General features: G+C 38.7%; 1 protein-coding gene across 1 annotated transcript; it reads left to right on the top strand.

Moving 5' to 3' along the window:
* Positions 1-581: 581 nt before the first annotated feature.
* On the top strand, positions 582-18,516 carry LOC122115855 (protein CC2D2B homolog). Its single transcript, XM_042689425.1, has 5 exons — positions 582-746; positions 7,033-7,078; positions 12,359-12,423; positions 15,872-15,967; positions 18,298-18,516. The coding sequence occupies exons 1-5, from the start codon at positions 582-584 to the stop codon at positions 18,514-18,516; spliced, it is 591 nt and encodes a 196-aa protein (XP_042545359.1).
* The last annotated feature ends 452 nt before the right edge of the window (positions 18,517-18,968 follow it).

The raw sequence follows: 18,968 nt of genomic DNA, 5'->3' as shown, positions 1-18,968 counted from the left end.
CACTCCCGTTAACCAGCAGTGGGGCAGAGTGTGGGACTGGTGGCTCCCACCCGGGCCTTCCGAGGGAGCCCCTGCGCACCACCAGGCACCCATGCGCATTACTCACCTGGTCAGGTGGGGGATACAGTTCTCCACAGCCCCAGGTTTTCATAACCCACCTCCTCCTGTCAGGCAGCAAGAAGGTTCTCGAAGGCACAAGCTCAGGCAAGGCAGGTCGTGAACAACACTGCGCATGCTCCTGGATTTCAAGGCTGCCTGAGGACAAAGCTGCACCTGCTCATGGATTTCCATAATGCCTGAGGACCGCTCTGCGCATGCTCCTGTGTTTTCAAGCTGCGAGGACGGCTCTGCGCATGCTCAGTACGGAGGCCCATGGCGGCTGGTCGTGCTTCGTCCTAGTGTCCGAGGGTAGTGCGCCCTTCTTTCACTTCCTAGGCACATGAAAGTGCGCTGTCCATCCAGGCAAAAGTCGTGCAGTCTGGTAGGTCTCTGAACCCTGGTCTGTGGGAAAATCGGCAGCCGGGAGGAGGCCAAATGAGTACAGAAGGACTTCCCATCCGTTAGGGCCAGAGCCGCACAAGATGGCGGCTAGGCAGCCCCGTGGGCAAGTGAGGGAGTTGAAAAGCGTCCCCCGAATAGGGGCTGCCCGCAACCGGCATGTTAGCCCTGTGGTGGGGAACACCCCGCTGGGGTGGGTCCACGCCCTGGTCCCCATCCGCACACTAGAGAAGCAGCAAGATGAACTCGTGAGGAACTAGCAGCAGAATGCAACCCACCGTGTAAGGGCCGTTGGAATTGGAGAGCCAGAGCAGAGCAACCTACCGGAAGACGCAGGGTTTGAAACAGGGAACGGACGCCTTTATGAGAAATTGTAAAAATCAAAGGATTGAGCCGGTTGCCGGTGGCTCCCGCCTGTCATCCTAGCTACTCAGGAGGCTGAGACCTGAGGATCGCAGTTCGAAGCCAGCCTGGGAGGGAAACTCCGTGAGACTCTTATCTCCAATAAGCCACTCAAAACCCAAGTGGTGCTGTGGCTCAAGCGGTAGAGCACTAGCCTTAAGCTGAAATGCTGAGGGACAGCGCCCAGGCCCAGAGTTCAAGCCCCACAACTGACCAAAAAATAAAAAAAGGATTGAGCTAGCAGGAAATACATATTTACATACATATATTCATACACACGTTGTGTGTGTATAAGAATTTAATCATACCGGAAAGTTTATGGTGGAGATCAGTGGTAAGCCTGGCTTACATGGGGAAATGGCATGGGCTTGCAGCCTCACTTTGAGAAGGAGCTTTGAGATGGAATTTCTCATCACTTGAGGATACGTACACAGAGACACAGACATACCTCTTCAGGATAAAATTTAAAAATATCACAGGACTTATGTATAACTCCTAGATGTCATAGTTGGGGTTGCTCTGCCAATTAATACTTGTGTGTCCGTTGTAGTGCCTGAACTCTGGGCCTGGGCACTATCCCTCAGCTCTTCAGCTCAAGGCTAGCGCTTTACCACTTGAACCACAGCCCACTTCCAGCTTTTTCTTCTTATGTGGTGCTGAGGAATCGAACCCAGGGCCTCATGCATGCAAGGCAAGCGCTCTACCACTGAGCCACCTTCCCAGCCCAAATTAATATTTTTTAATAATTCTTCTCATTAACTTGTAGGTTGCACAATTACATTGCATTGTATTAGATATAAATTTTCAAAATAAAGCACAATTTTAGAAACCTGTTTCCACATTAATTTTTATTAAAAAGAAATTGCAAATATACAGAATCTACAGTAAAATTTTTTGTGCTGCCATCATGTTAATAGTAAAAGATAGAAGGATTTATCACATCTATTTCCGAACAACACCATTAATAAATAATGCACACAAATCTACAGTTTGATATATGTGTGTGTGTTTGCCTTAGTGAATGATTGGATGTTCTCTCTATAATGTGTAGACTTTGTGTCATATTAAACTATATGAAAAAAAAATACAGTTTGAACATTTTGGGGCAAGCCCGTCTAGAAACATACCCACTATACAACCATTATTTGTGATAGAGCAGTACTGGAGTTGAACTGAGGGCCTTGTGCTTGCTAGGTAGGCCCTTTACCTTGAGCCACACCCAAGCCCTTTTTAATCTTAGTTACTTTTGAAATAGGGCCTTGTTTTTTTGCCCAGAAGGCCTGCACTGTGATCCTACTGTTTATATTACACGTAGCTAGGATAACAGGTACATACCATCACACGCTGTTTCATTAGTTGAGAAGGAGATCTGGAGAACTTTTTTTGCATGTGCTGGACCCAAAAATACAATCCTCCCAATCTCTGCCTGCTTGAGTTGGATTACCTGCATAAGTCAGTCTTCATCTCAACCATATTTTTTTAGCTTTTCAAAAGCTTCCTTCCTTCCTTCTTTCTTTCTTTCCTTCTTTCTCTTTCTCCCCTTTCTCTTTCTTTCTCTCCTTTCTCTCCTCTCTCTTCTTTTTCCTCCTTCCCTTCCTTCCCTCCCTCCCTTCCTCCCTCCTTTTCTTCCTTCCTTCCTTCCTTCCTTCCTTATCTGCCAGTCCTGGGGCTTGAACTCTGGGTCTGGGCACTGTCCCTAAGCTGCCTTTGCTCAAGGCTAGCACTCTACCACTTGAGCCACAGTACCACTTCTGGGCTTTTCTGTTTATGTGGTACTGAGGGATCAAACCCAGGACTTCATGAATGCTAGGCAAGCATTCTACCACTAAGCCACATTTCCAGCCCTTTCTTTTTTATAAAACCTTTTTAAATTTTATTTTATTGTACAGAGGGATTGCAGTTATAAAAGTAAGTTAATGTATACAGTTCTTGTCAACATAGTGACCCCTTACCTCATTTTCTCGCACTTACCCTCCTCCCCAGTTCCCCTCCCCCTTGGCTTTAATTTCTGTTCCTCAAATATTTCTAAAACTCCAAACCAATGTCTGGCTTTTTGCTATTTCACATTGATATATCACTTTGCAAGTGATACATTTCTATTTGGATGTTAAATTTGCATACAACATCAAATCGACTTTAGGAACTTTCAATTTCATCATAGTAGAAAGGATTACTAGATAATTAGCAGGACCTAGAGATTTCTAAATGTTAAGAAAAGGCAAACATTAGCTGGGTGCTGGTGGCTCACGCCTGTAATCCTAGGTACTCAGGAGGGCTGAGATCTGAGGATTGCAGTTCAAAGCCAGTCTGGGCATGAATGTTCATGAGACTCTTAACTCCAATATACCACCACAAAACCCGAGGATTGCAGTTCAAAGCCAGCCTGAGCAGGAAAGTCAATGAAACTCTTATCTCCAACAAACCACCAGAAAACCGGAAGTGGCGCTGTGGCTCAAGAGGCAGAGCACTTGCCTTGAGCTGAAGAGCTCAGGGACAGCACCCAGACCCAGAGTTCAAGCCCCATGACCAACAACAACAACAACAACAAAAGTTAGCACTCTACCACTTGAATCACAGATCCACTTTCAACTTTTTGATGGTTAATTTGAGGTAAGAATCTCACAGACTTTCCTACCAGACTGGCCTTGGACTATAATCCTCAGATCTCAGCCTCCTGAGTATCTAGGATTATAGGCATGAGCCATCTGCACCAGGTTGTATCTCTATTTTTAATCAGATTCTTTTTTCCCTTATTCACTGTAAGGTTTGTAGTTTGGAGGGGAAAGTGCTGTGAGATAATTTCTCAGTATTTTGAAAATTTTTTTAATTGCTGTTGTAAGCTGGGCTCACATCTGTAACCCCAGCTACTTGGAAAGGATGATAGTTTGACACTAGCCCCAGCAAAAAGACTCCCAATCTCAATGAATAAGTATGATGTTACAGACCTTTAGTCTCTGCTATGTGGGAAGCATAGCTAGAAAGATGATGGTCTAATGCCGGCCATGAGCAAAAAACTTAAGACCATATACAAAAAAGTAACTAAAAAGCAAAAAGTGTTGGAGTTGTAGTTTAAGTGGAAGAGCACCTGTCTGGCAAGAAGCCCTTGAGTTCAACCTGCAATATTGCAAAAATATACAGGAGAGAGGGAGGAGGAGAAGGAACGATAGCAAACTTGCAGTTTGGAAGTGATTTTTTCCATGATCGCATCATATAAAAAAAAGGTATGTGCCAGGCACTGGTGGCTCATGTTGATAATCCTAGCTTCTCAGGAGGCTGAAATCTGAGGATCATCATTCAAAATCAGCCCAGGCAAGAAAGTCCATGAGACTCTTATCTCCAGTAAACTACTCCAAAAAACCTGTAAGTGGTACTGTAGCTCAATTAGAGTGCTAGCTTTTAGTAAAAAGAGGCTCTGGGACAGCACCCAGACCTTGAGTTCAAGTACCAGAACTGGCATGCATGCACATGCACGTGCACATGCGCGCTCATGCACACACACACACACACACACACACACACACACACACACGATGTATTTAGTTATACTGTCACTTAACAACTTCTTTATTAAGTCAAATTTTTTTAGATTAAACCTAACATCCACAAATAAAACATTTTTTCCCTCTCAATAATTATACCTTACTCCTTTTGCATGTTGTCGTACATTCACCAGAATTTTTATTATATACTAAGGCTGAATACACACTAAATATTAAGTACTAAATGTGATTATTTCTTTGTTTTATTTTTAGTTAAATTACAAATCTTTCCTACCATACTTTATATCTCAATTCTTGTAATAGTCTTCTTTATCATGATTTTTAAGAATATTTCTTATTTACCTAGAAAGTATAAATGAAGGAATCATCATGAAAAGTATCTCAAAAAGAAGAGATGATAATTTTAAAAAGGTAAAGTATTAATGAAGCTCCAAAGGACTTCTAAATGTTTTTATAGCAATAAATTTTATTAAGATGTAAGTTTTTCTAAAAGTAATTTACACTTGCACTCATTTGCTTTTGTGTTTCCGGTCAAACATTTTGATTTAAACAACTTTTCTGCGACTTGAGCCTAACAGTAATGGATAGAATTAGGGTTTATAGAGGTCGTTAAAATCATCCCCCTTTAGCGGGGCTCAGTGGCTCACACCTGTAATCCTAGCTACTCAGGAGGCTGAGCTCTGAGGATTGTGGTTCAAAGCCAACCCGGGCAGGAAAATCTATGAGACTCATCTCCAATAAACCACCAGAAAAACGGAAGTGGTGCTGTGACTCAAGTGGTAGAGCACTTGCCTTGAGCTGAAGAGCTGAGGGACAGAGTTCAAGCCCCACAACCAACCAAAACAAAAACATCCCCCCTTGGGCTGGGATGTAGCTTAGTGGCAAAGCACTTGCCTAGCAAGTGAAACATCCTGGGTGTGATCGCCAAAAAGAAAAAACAAAAAAAATGCACTTAAAAAAAAATCATTCCTCTGCTTCCTTTCGGGCAAATGAAAATTCACCTAGTAGTTTTATCCATAGTAGGTGTGGGCTTCAGTGTCCCTTGGTAGTTAATTTTAATTATCTAGCATTTCTCACAGTGAAACTGAAATGCTTTTTATCATTTTTTACTTTTCCTAAAAGAACAGGATAATTTATTGAGTCTTAGTAAAATCATGAGTTATATTTATTAAGCTCAACAAACTAAGATTATCTTTTTTTCTTTTTTAAAATTTTAGAAAGTTCATTTAGTTCTCATTTGGAAAAAAGTACATATATATATTTGTATAATATGTTTTCAAATATCTATAAATTGTGGAAAGGATAAATTGAGCTAATTAACATGTTACCTTGCATCCTAATTTGTTTGGTGAGAATATTTTAAAAATCTACTCTGCAATTTTCAAAATAGAATAAATGGTTATTAACTCCAGTTAATAACATACAGCATGCATCATGTTGTGCAATAGATCTCTAACTTACTCCTCCTGCCTTTGATCAGTGTCTTCCCAACCTATCCCCAATACTCTTCCAGTCCAAGCCCTGTCCTCCAGTCTACTAAAGTTGTATGAATACAACTTTTCATACAGTTCATACAGTATTTGTCTTTCTATGCCTGGCTTTATTTTAACATAAGTCCTCAAGTTTTATGTTAAAAATGACATGACTTCCTTATGTTTAAAGGCTGAATAGTATTCCACTGTAAGTATACTATATTACCCATTCATCTGTTAAAGGACACACAGTTGATTTTATATCTTACCTATTATGAAGAATGTTGCATTCAATATAGAAGTGTTGATATCTTTTTTTCATGCTAGTTTCCTTTTATTTTTGTATATGTATCAAATAGTGAGATTGGTAGGTTTTTTTTTAATTCTTTGAGTAAACTTTTTTTCCCCATAACTGTACTAATTTACATTGCCACGAACACACTAGCCATGTGCAAAGCATTCTGTTTTCTCTACATTCTCACCATCTTTATCTTTTATGTGATAACCTTTCCAACTGGGATGAAATGCTACATCATCATTGTCATTTACTTGTATTTCTCTGATGATTAGTGATGTTGAGCATGTTTTATACACAGTTGGTCACTTGTATCTTTTCATATGAGAAGTAACTATTCATTGTCCTTGTCTGCTTTTAAACATTGAGTGATTTATTTTCTTAGTGTTTTGTTTTTGTTTTGTTTTGTCAGTTGTGGTGCATGAACTCTGGGCCTGGGCACTGTCCCTAAGCTCTTCAGCTCAAGGCTACCACTTTGAGCCACAGCTCCACTTCCAGTTTTCTGGTGGTCAATCGGAGATAAAAGTCTCATAGACTTTCCTGGCTAGGCTGGCTTTGTACCGAGATCCTCATATCTCAGCTTCCTGAGTAGCTAGGATTGTAGGCATGAGCCACTGGTGCCCAGCTTCTTACTGTCTTTTATAATTCCTTACATATATATAGATTATTGTTGTCAACAACAACAACAAATCTTTCATATATAAAGAGCTCGTACAAATGAATAAGATGAAATTTAAGAAAATAAGCAAAGGGTATAAATTATCATTTAAAAGGGAATGATAGTATCACAAGCTGATGAAAAGGTGTTCAATGACAAAAACTGATGCAAGTTAACTCCCCCTGTTTTTCTTTTTTTTTTTTTCAGGAATCAGAAGAAACAAATAGCATTGTGGACAAATATCTCTCAAAAGGTTCTCAATCAGTATACTACAGTCCTGATGTTCTTAGTTTTCATTTTTTATATGTTTAGTATTATTTATCCAATTGTTGAATAAGTTGTTTCTGGGTCTTAATTTGGTAATATACCTTTTTGTTATTTATTATGTTTTATTAGCACACACAAGGTATACAAGGGATGTTTCTTTATTACCCTTCTACAGAAACATGCAATATGCCCTGATCAGTCTCACACTCTTTAATACTGTCCTTCATCCTCTCTCCCCCTTCTTAGAAGAGTTTCAGTGTTCTATTTTCATATATATATCTATAAAGTATAATTCCCACTGGTACTTCTGCTTCAGAGCTTATTTTCTTGTCCTTTTTTTTTTTTTTTTGGTCATGGGGCTTAAACTCTGTGCTTGGGTGCTGTCCATGAGCTCTTCAGCTCAAGATGAGTGCTTGAGCCACAGCACCACTTCCGGTTTTCTAGTGGTTTTCTCTTATTGGAGATAAGAGTCTCACGGACTTTTCTGCCCAGGCTGGCTTTAACCCTGATCCTCAGATCTCAGCCTCCTGGGTAACTAGGATTAAAGGCGTGAGCCATCAGCGCCCGGCTTCTTGTCCTTTTTTTTTTAAAGTAAATATTAGTTGTTCAAGGAGTTTCACCTTGATACCTTGTACATGCATTTTTTCGGAACCTCAAAAGGTTATACAAGGGGGTTACTTTTAACCTGTCCATCTGAGTGTCCAGTGCTTGATCAGAGGTACCCCAGGTTTTAGATTTTGTTAAAAGATGTCAATGATTATTTTCATGCAGAGTTTGAAGTGTTTTTTGTTTGTTTTTTGCTGGTCTTGGGGCTTGAATTCAGGGCCTAGGCACTGTGTCTGAGCCTCTTTGTGCTCAAAGCTAGCATTCTACCACTTGAGCCACAGCACCACTTCCGGATTTTTCTGAGTAAATGAGTCTCATGGACTTTTTCTACCTGAGCTGGCTTTGAACAACAATCCCCAGATCTCAGCCTTCTGAGTAGCTAGGACTATAGGCCTGAGCCATTGGCACTCGGCTTCAAGTTCTTGAAAGAGTTTAAAAACACAAACTTCCTAAATAATAGAGGACATAAGGAAATACATTAAAAATCAATTCATATAATAAAGGTAAGTTCTATTTTACCATCTTTCTTCATAAGCATGGAGAATCCACTAAATGCTTGAATGATACTGTATTGGAATTTAAAGATACATACAGAACATGCTTCAGAAAGCTCACAGTCTTGGGAGCCTTAAAAATAAATAGTAGTTGATCCTTGGTTTTGTATTCAGCAAATATTTATTGAGTATCTGTCATTCTAAAGTCTAGGAATACAATACTAACAATTTGACTAGTAATTTTTAAATTATACAAATGAATACTCTCCTTAAGACTATAAAGAGTCTTATAACCTATTGTGATTTTTCTCTCTGGCCACCTTTTATTTCTTTTTTTTTGGGGGGGGGGTCCAGTCTTGGGGCCTGAACTCTGGGCCAGGGCGCTGTCCCTCAGCTCTTCAGCTCAAGACAAGCACTCTACCACTTGAGCCACAGCGCCACTTCCGGCTTTTTTTCTTTTTTGTTTATGTGGTGCTGAGGAATCGAACCCAGGACCTCATGCATGCAAGGCAAGCACTCTACCACTGAGCCACCTTCCCAGCCCCTGGCCACCTTTTATTTCTGCCTACACTATCTTTAAGGATTCAGTGGAAGAGAAAAGGCAAAATACAAGAGAATAATAGATTCTCGGATTTTTTTTTCTGAACCCATGACTCTACAGCTACTGTTGTTATTGATCCATTCAGTTCATCATTTAGAGGGTGAAGAGAAAATAACACATGGCACATAAGTAGGAGCCTTCTTCATGGCCGACAAGACTGATTGTTTCATTTTCTCTAAGAGCCAACGTAGAGGTGAAATATATCATGCTGATTTTACAAAAGATTTAAAATAGAAACCTAGAAATTTATCTTTTTTCCACTCCTTTTTCCATTCCAGTTTAACTATCAAAATAACTTGATTTTAATATCTGTAGCTGTAGAATATAAGTGTTCTCATGGAACATTATTTTCTCTAACAGGAATAAAAAGCAAACGTTGGTTTAGCTGAGCTTTTTGGTGGTGGTGGTGGTGGTGGTGGTGGTGGTCATGGGGCTTGAACTCTGGGCCTAGGCGTTATCCCTCAGCTCTTCAGCTCAATGCAAGTGCTCTACCACTTAAGCTACAGCACCACTTCCAGGTGGTTAATTGGAGATTAGGGACTCACAGATGTTCCTGTCCGGCCAGGCTTTTGGATCCTCAGATCTCAGCCTCCTTAGTAGCTAGGATTACTGGCGTGAGCCACCGGCACCCGGCTAGAACTTTTGATTTTTTATTTAAAAGTTTTGTCTGTCTACAAATAAAAACTGACTGTTGGGTCTTTGTCCATCCCACGAAAGACAGACCGAGGAAAGGTAAGTTGGCCGCTCACCAGTTCCCCAGCCTCCCTCAGCCCGGGAGACAATCAGACGCAGCGGGGAGTCAAATCAAGAGGAAAAAAATCATTTATTAACAGAGAGCAGCCCTTTTTAAAGCCAAAAAGAGTGGGTGGCATGGCAGGGAAGGAAGAGGTCACACCCTATCATGCACCTAAGCTTCCACCAGCTGGTTATGCACTGAACGTAAAGCAAATTGGGCTCTGCCCACTCAACTCCCTCTCAGCGCCATCTTTGCTGCCCATGTGCCCTACAGATTCCCCCTTTTTTGTTTTAATGGCAGACCCACCTCCCAGTTAGTTATCCTTTTCCCTCCTCTGTAAAGGTTATTTTAACAGGATTACATTGGTAAGGATAGCATTGGCTATGCAGGAGGTTCGAGGCAAGTCTGGGGGGGCGAGATTTGCCAGACAAGGATAGGGAGGGCCCTTGTGCATGATCCACGAGCCCGTCCCAGTTACCTCACATCCCCACCTAGCACAGTAACAAACATCAGTCCCCCCACAGTTAGAAATGGCAGAAGCAGTTCAAGTAATTACTGGGCATATATAAAGGTCAGTATCTCGTAAGGTCGTCCTCTTCAGAACAAGGGAGCAGCCTGGGTATTGGGAGTTCCACACATGCGGCCCGGTGCATCCTCGTGGGCCCCCACACTCAGGCCGTTCTACTATAATCCAGAAAAACAAGGAAAATTTAAAACAAACTGCAGACATAGCAAAGGAATCCTGGGCACCTGGTGTCTTTTAAGTAAGCCAGTTCCTTGTATGTGCCTTTAAGGGAGCACAAGGGTCAAGAGGACCTTTGAGCTTTACTGTCAGCTCCCAATGGCTCCCAACAACTGACTAATTACTAGAAGTAGCAAAAGAAGGTGGCAGAGAGTGGAGATGTCATAAAAGAAAATTCACCATAGGTAAGTATTCGTTTCAGAAGAGAAGGAGAAAGGGGCATCTGTTGGATTTTAAGCAGTAACCTAGTCTTCATGATTGTCATGATGCTTAGAAATACATGCAATTTGATGCAATCCCATTAGGCAATTCTTGGTCTTATGCATGACCAGTTGGAATCCTATTTGGAAATTTGTTAATATGCCAACATCTTCAAGTATTTTTCTCTATATTTTCTTTACATTTTCTACTAGTTTTGTAGTTACATTTAGAACTAATTTTTGTAAAGTAAACAATCAGGATCTAGTTTCAGTTTTCTCCATATTTTTCCAACATCATTTGTTGAAGAGGCTGTCTTTTTCCAATGTTTTTGATACTTTTGTTAAAAATGAAGTTCAAATGGCCAATATAGACATGAAGAACTGTTTGATATTCTTATCCATAATGGAAAAGCCAATCAAAGCAACCCTCAGATTTCATCTTACCCTAGTCAGAATGGCTATCCCCAAGAAAACAAATAAATTCAGGGTGAAGGAACTCTTTTTTTTTTTTTTTGTCGGTCATGGGGCTTGAACTGTGGGCCTGGGCGCTGTCCCTCAGCTCTTCAGCTCAAGGCGAGCACTCTACCACTTGAGCTACAGCACCACTTCCGGTTTTCTGGTGGTTTATTGGAGATAGGAGGTTCACGGTCTCTCCTGCCCGGGCTGGCTTTGAACCGAAATCCTCAGATCTCAGCCTCCTGAGTAGCTAGGATTACAGGCGTGAGCCACCAGCGCCCGGAGAGAAGGAACTCTTATACACTGTTGGTAGGAATGTAAATTCGTACAGCCAAGCTGTAGAATTAGCTTACTTGTTCATAACTGATTAATGATAAAGGAAATTTGTATGTCTATACAGGAGCATTATTCAGCTGTAAAGAATGAAATGAAATCACTTGCAGGAAAATGGATGCAACTAGAGATCATTATGTTAAGAGAAATAAATATGATTGAGAATGACAAATATTCCATGTTCAAATGTAGGCATGGAAAGACTTGGAAAAAATTATATTAAGTGAAGTAAGCCAGGCCCAAAGAAACATAGGTCCAATGGTTTCCCTTATTTGCAATGACTAGTATATGTCTGAGACAAGCAGAAATGGTCAGATAACTTGATGTTAGGTGACATGAACCCCAAGATAAGGACTCAAATGGTTTTTCTTTTTTGCTATTTTTTCTAACATACTTATAAGATGATTTCTTTGTTGCTTTGTATGTATTTCCCCCATGGTATAACCCCTGTTTTCACTGTATTTGATGTTGGTTATAATTTGGGGAGGGGAAGGGAAAAAACAAATTGTTTAAATAGAGATACAAGTAGACCCATTGCAACAATGAGATGTACAAGATGTAAGTCAAAAAACGAACTTTACAACTTTGGCGAGGAGATGGGGTGAGGGGGATATGGGAAGGGAGGCAACAGTGCTTGATAAGAAATGTAGTCATTACCTTGTTCATGTAATTGTAACCCCTCTGTACGGTATTTTCACAATAAAAAATTAAAGAAAAAACAGAATCATGAAATCCATTGAAGTTCTCTTAAATGCTAGATATTGGCAGCTTACACCTATAATGTTAGCTACTCAGGAAGCTGAGATGTGAAGAGTACTTCAAACCTAGCCAAGGCAGGAAGTGAGACTCTTATCTCCAATTAACTACCAAAAAACCAGAGGTGGAGCTGTGGTTCAATTGGCAGAGTGCTATCTTTGAGCAAAAAAGCTCAGAGGACATTGCTCAAATTCTGAGTTCAAGCTCCCCTCCCCCTAACTTAATGTACCAAATACATTCTAATATACTAAATACATACAATTAAATTATTTTTACAGATTATTTGTTGCTTAATTATAATAAAATGTTGTGGACTATATTGTTTTTCTTATTCAGATGCAGAAGGCAGTCAAAACATAACAAAGATACTGAGAGGCAAAGTAAGAGGAAAGCTAAAAAGTACTAAGGTAATATATCCTGTTTTCATATTTATAGTTTTATATGAAATATGGAGTGTAATAAACTTGGTTTTTTGTTAAGAAAGAGCTGAGGTTCAGTCTAAATATAGCTTTGTAGTTCCAAAAGCTTTCAAGTTCCTGCCCTTTTATTTCATAATAATCCTAAAATATCAAACCTAAACTAAGCAAAGTTAAGTGATTTAGTCATAGTAATAATATATGATATCTTAGGGAAATACACACACAAAAAATAAACATTGAGAGCTGATTGTGGTAGTGGTAAAGTGCTTGCTTCATAAGCATTAAAGACCTGAGTTCAATGCCCAGGATAGGAAAATAAAATTTAATTTGATTTGGCCTTGATTCAGGTGCTCCAATGACAGAGCACTTGACTAGCAAGTATGAGGTCCTGAGTTCAATTCCCAGTACCACACAAAATTTGAAATATTTTGAATAAGACTTATGAGCTCCATTATGCTTTAAAAGAAAAGAGAGAAAGAGGAAGGAAAACAGCTCGGCACCAGTGGCTAATCCTAGCAACTCAGGAAGCCAGCCTGGGCAGGAAAATTTGTTAAGACTCTTTTTTTTTTTTTTTTTGTGGTTGTGGGCCTTGAACTCTGGGCCTGGGCACTGTCCCTCAGCTCTTCAGCTCAAGGCTAGCACTCTACCACTTGAGCCTCAGCGCCACTTCCGGCTTTTTTCTTTTTGCTTATGTGGTACTGAGGAATCAAACCCAGGGCTTCAGGCATGCAAGGCAAGCACTCTACCACTGAGCCACCTTCCCAGCCCTGTCATTTGTCTTTCTGAAGCTAGCTTATTTTACTTAACATAAACTCTTTTCATTCTTCTTTGTGGATGTACAGAGGGCTTACAGAGGTGATGTACAGAGGGCTTACTTATATACATAAGGTAGTGAGTACTCTTTTCTTGTCAAACATTCTTTCATAGCTAAGGATGATGAACATTTTTCATATGGCCATTGGTTATTTGTACTTCTTTTAAAAACCATTTTCTCATTTATTAATTGGATTATTTATTCTTTTGTTTGTTTTGGTGTTTTATTTTTGAGCTGTTTGTATACACAGCATGTTAACTCCATGTCCAGTAGCTCTACAGTGTAATTTGAAGTCAGGTTCTGTGGTTCCTCTAGCATTGCTGTTTTTGTTCATAATTGCTTTTGCTATTTGGGTATTTTGTAAAATTTAGGCTTGTTTTTTCCATTTCTATGAAGGATGTCATTGAGATTTTGATGGGTTGCATTGAATCTGTAAATCACTTTTACTAGTATACTTGTAAAATGGAAGGGCTGTCTTCTCAGAGTTTTCTTCAATGTTTTTCTAGTTAATTATATTTAAACAATATTAAAGATGATCTCTAGTGTACAGAATTAGTTTTAAAGTTCAGTATTCAGTTGCACATTTGAAGCTTGAAATGACCAAAATTTCATATTTTTAGGGAACCGTGTTATTCAGAACATAGGCTAGGTAGCTGTAACAAAAAGATTCAAAGTAAACTTCTTAATATTAATAGAAGTTTTACTTGAAAATAATTGTCCTTCTAGGTAAATTAGTCCAAGCTGATGGGAGATTACCACTATATTCAACTTCATCCCTGAGACCATGGCAAAGCTTTGCTTTTTTCAAAAGGATTGCTAGTTGATATTTCAAGGACAGGACTTGCAAACTGCACACATCATTTCTAGTACAAGAATGTGGGAGAAATATTGAGGTATCCAGCTAACAACAGATTCTGTTGTTAGAGATGAGAGAAAATACAATGAACAATTGGTAGTTCCTGCCATAACACATAGAGATTCTGAACATTTTAAAAGCAAATCTTTCTATTGTTTTTTAATGGTTCATTTTTATGGACTTTACAGTACCTTTCCTCTGTAGTAAAAAATAAATTTAGATAAATTTAAAAATAAAAGCAGACTAATGTGGATGCCTATGTATATGTTACTCATTCAGCATGTCAATAGAAGCATGCCTAACTTGGGTATCATGGGTATATAACTATGAATAGTTAAGTTTACCAAGGTTAAATCATTGAATATCAAAAAAAAAGGTAAGATGGAAGAGAAATTGCTTTTAAGAATTCCCATACCCAGTAATGGGAAGGAGAGAATGAGAGAGAAAGAGGGAACAGCTGATACTAAGCAAAAGGAAAGAAATGTACATATCACCTGATTTGGAAGAATTTTATTATTAATGTTTGTAGGGTTCATAAGCTTTGCAGATTAGAATGATGATCATTATCATTGTGAAGGTTAAAATGTGTTTGTGACTTTAGCTAAGTATAACTATGCCACAGTACTGTGAAATTTGTGTACTTAATCTCAATAAAGAAATATTTGGGAAAAAAGAAATGTACTCATTATCTGACTTATGTATTTGTAACCCTTCTGTATAGCACCATCATAATATAAATAAAAAATTAAAGCATGTAAGAAAAAGAATTCCCATACCAAATGCTAGATAGAAATTTTCTATTCAGGAAGTAGATAACTAGCAGAAAGTTTTGAGATGAGCAGAGATGTTCAGAAGTAAAAGTTATACTGGCAACCATATATACAGCAGCTTTCCAAAATGGATAACTTAAAGTTGATATGACAACTACAGTATAGACATATACAAGATATTTTGAATTTTTTAATTCCTAGTGATTTTGATTTTTACTTTATATTAAAGAGTTGAATTCTTTCTAAACCTTTCTTAAACAGTTCATTTTAATGTATGCATATAAGAAAGAAGCAATGTGATTTATATGTCAAAGATTAAGACTTTACAGCCTTGAAAAACGAGGTCTTATCAAATTTATAGCTAAGAATGTCAATAAAGATGGTGAAATATGATAGTTATTTATGTATATATGTAAACAAATGTATACATGAGGACACCTGAAAATAAGGAGGGGAAAATTTTGATGTGGGAAAGTATTTTGATCAAATTGAGAGGTAATACTCTGTGTATGAGTGCGTGCGTGCGTGCGTGCGTGCGTGCATGCGTGTGTGTTGGGATTAAGTTTGAAGTTGGAGCCTTATGCTTATACTTTCCTACTTGAGCAATACCCCAGCCTTTTTTTCCCTTCAATTACTTTCAGTAAGGGTCTCTTGCTTTTTGCCCAGGGCTGGCTTTGGACCATGATCTTCTTATGTAAGTCTACCATGTAGCTTAGATTACAGGCATACCCACCATGCCCAGAGCAGGTCATATTCTTAATACTTGGATTAGAATGATGAGATATTGTTTGGGGAGATAAGGATTTGGGCTCTATTTTGTTTGGATTTTATTGTAGTTATCAGAACATTAACCATAAAAACTCATAAGCCAAACATACTTGAAGGTGATAAAAATAGCTCAGTCCTACTGCTGTTTTGTAGTTATAAATAATATCACAGATACTGCTTCCCATGTTAGAAAGAAATATTTCTTCAATATATAGTGACTTATGATTGTTCAACCCACAGACTGAAGTCTTGTTGGATGAAGGTCTTTCGTTTTTCATCCTGAGTGGTGAAGAAAGGTCTGCTCTGAGCCAGTCTTCTGAACAGGTTGGATTTATTCCCCCTCTCCCCTACATCTTCCTCTCTCAATGTTTATTGTTGATGGCATAAAATGAAATGCTTGATTTGGAGAGAAAATTTTTATTATTATACCTTCACTTCAAATTGAGAAACTGTTCATTATGATAATACCTAACATTTGAGTACTTACTGGATGTTAAAAAAGTTAAAGATAAAATTTTCGAAGTGAAATGTGTCAGTCAATCCTTGTGAAACACCTGTGAGGTGTTCGATGAGGAAACTGATGGAGAAAAGCTGAGCTGCACAAAGCTGGGTTATGTAAGGTGTAACCTTAGAGCCAGTGATTTCTCCTCTTTTAGTTGTTCTTGTCCTTCTCTCCACATGTCCTACTTTCTTCTCCATGATCTCCATCACTTCGCACAGTTCCCGAATCTTCCATCTCTCCCAGGTCAACTAGACCCTTCTGGTTTCTATCAGTTCTTCCAAGTACCTCTCTCAGACTCCTCAGTCTCCTGATGCTCTGTGCTTGCCCTTTTTGCCATTACTCTTCCCTTTCTCCATCTCCTAATGACTTGTCTGCCACACTTGCCTCATTGTTTGCTGCTTTTCCTGTGATGTTCTCCAATTTCTCTATGCCCTCAAATATCCAAGGTTTTCTAAGGTCTTGGCCATCCAGAACCTCCCATTCCTAATGCTTTCACCTGACACCTGGCACCTCTAGAAAATTCCCTAAGATACTTCTTTCATGTCTCTCTAGGTCACCACTTGCCTTCCAGCTTACTTCCCAGTTATTGCCATCTGCTCTAATCCTTTCATTCCATGTTATTTTTGGTGGGTGCTATCCTAGGGATTGAACCCAGAGCCTTTGTTTATTAGGCAAGTGCTCTACCACTTGATACTGGGGCTTGACCTAAAGACATGTTCATTCTGGCTTCTCCACTTATAAATTGTTCCTCAGCATCCTCATTAGAGAAGAGATGATCTGGCTCAAATTTTGCTCTTCTTGCAGGTTGTCTGCAGTAAAAATCTGATGACACTGTGTGTGTGTGTGTGCGTGTGTGTGTGTGTGTGTGTGTGTGTGTGTGTGTGTGTGCATGCGCGCACACACATGGGCTTGCCCACACTAGGGTTTGAGCTTGAACCCAGGGTCCTGTGCTCTCCCTTACTTGTATTTTTCACTCAAGGCTGGCATTCTGCCATTTGAACCGTGCCTCTATTTCCAACTTTTTGCTAGCTAATTGAAGATAAATATTGAGGATTTGTTTGTCTGGGCTGGCTCAGAATCTTAACTCCCAGATTTCAGGCTCCTGAGTAATCTAGGATTAAAGACATGAGTCCTTGGCACCCAGCTTTTTTTTTTTTTTTTTTTTTTTTTTTGAGACATTGCAGTATATAGCCTAGGCTGGCCTTGAATTCTAGATTTTCCTTCCTCAGCCTCTTGCATGCACTGTTATCAAGTGCCTATGCCCATATACATGCACACAATTTTATATAAATGCAGTATAGTAGTAAATCAAATTATTCAGCCAAACCTTAGTGTCATCCTTGAAGTCTCCCTTTTTCTCAAGCTTTATATCGAATTCATAATAAATACTGTTGATTCTACCTTTAAAGTATTCATTCTCTGATCAATTTTTTGCCACCTTCATCCTAGTTTAAACCATTCTTTAAAAAACCATTAAGTGATTCTTATCTGAATCACTGCCAAAGTCTACTTCTGTATTCACTGTTGCCTGTAGAGCTGATTTTTCCATATCACGAAGTAGTCAAAGCAATCCTGTTAAAAATGAATTCACCTTCTTATAGTTTGCTACTTAACAGCTGAAGTCATGCACAATTCTTCAAGGCCTATATAATCTGGCCTCTATTACTCCTCTCATTTCATTTCATTTCTTCTGTTTTCCACCTTTCTCACCTAGTGCCAGCCACACTGGAGTTGTTCCTCGCTTATAGCACACTCTTGCCTTAGAGTCCTTCTATTTTTTTTTTTATCTGTTTAGAGTCCTTCTATTTTTTTATCTACTTAGGAAGTTCTCTTATCCTCATACTCTATCCTTTGCTACCTTTGGTGTCTATTTGAATGATACAAGATACTGTCTGACAATCCTGTTTAAAATAGTAACTTCCACCCTACCTAGCCCAATATTCTTTGTTCCCTTATCCTATATTATTTTTCTTCATTAGTCTTATCATCTGCTTCCAGAACATATTAGGCATTTGATCAATATTTGATGAATGTTAAAAAGTGTCACATCAAACATGCATGTAATCTTACGTACCAAGTACCTTTCATTTACCTGCATACTAATCATTAAAGACAAAAATCTAGACTTACTTTTCATTTTGATATTTAACAGAGATCAGTAAAAGATAGTTACTCCAAACACTTTTCACTTGATGATAATTTGCAAAATATTGCTGAAAGCGAAGATGAAGATTTTATTGAAGAAGTGATTTTTACAGATTTACTTGAAGTAAAAGCTGCTGAATATGAAGATAATAAAAAACAAATAGAAAAACAGCAGACCAATATTTTTGTACCAAGTACTTCTCCAGGTAATGTTCTTTTCCAATAAAATGTTTTATTAATGAATCATGTTATAGGATAATAACTTATTTGTATCATGGATAAACTAAAAGTATTAATCTAAAATTACACTAACATATATTTCCTCTATTTTGGAATCTAAATTAATATCTAAGTTTTATTATTAAGTGGCCAGCAAGTATAAACTACCAAAAGGTATGATGCCACGCATTTTAGAAGATGAAGGACTATATATTCAGAGAAAACCAGAAATACATAAAACAATCTGCAACAAAATGGAAAATCGCCTAGTTAAACTAGAAGAGGCAAGTATACCAGTAAACAAATTAAACCAGCTAATAGTATATGACATTTATTTTTAGTGAAATGTTCAATTGCTGTGTTTTGTAAATATTTTTGATAGGGAAAATGTTGGTTTGAAGAAAATGGAGAAATAATGTCATTACCTTCACCTATTAGACAGTCTTGGAATTTCAGACT

Source organism: Dipodomys spectabilis, unplaced genomic scaffold (assembly GCF_019054845.1).
Source record: "Dipodomys spectabilis isolate Male_0828 unplaced genomic scaffold, ASM1905484v1 ptg000125l, whole genome shotgun sequence".
Classification (NCBI taxonomy): Eukaryota; Metazoa; Chordata; class Mammalia; order Rodentia; family Heteromyidae; genus Dipodomys; species Dipodomys spectabilis.
This window is presented reverse-complemented; position numbering and strand designations above follow the sequence as displayed.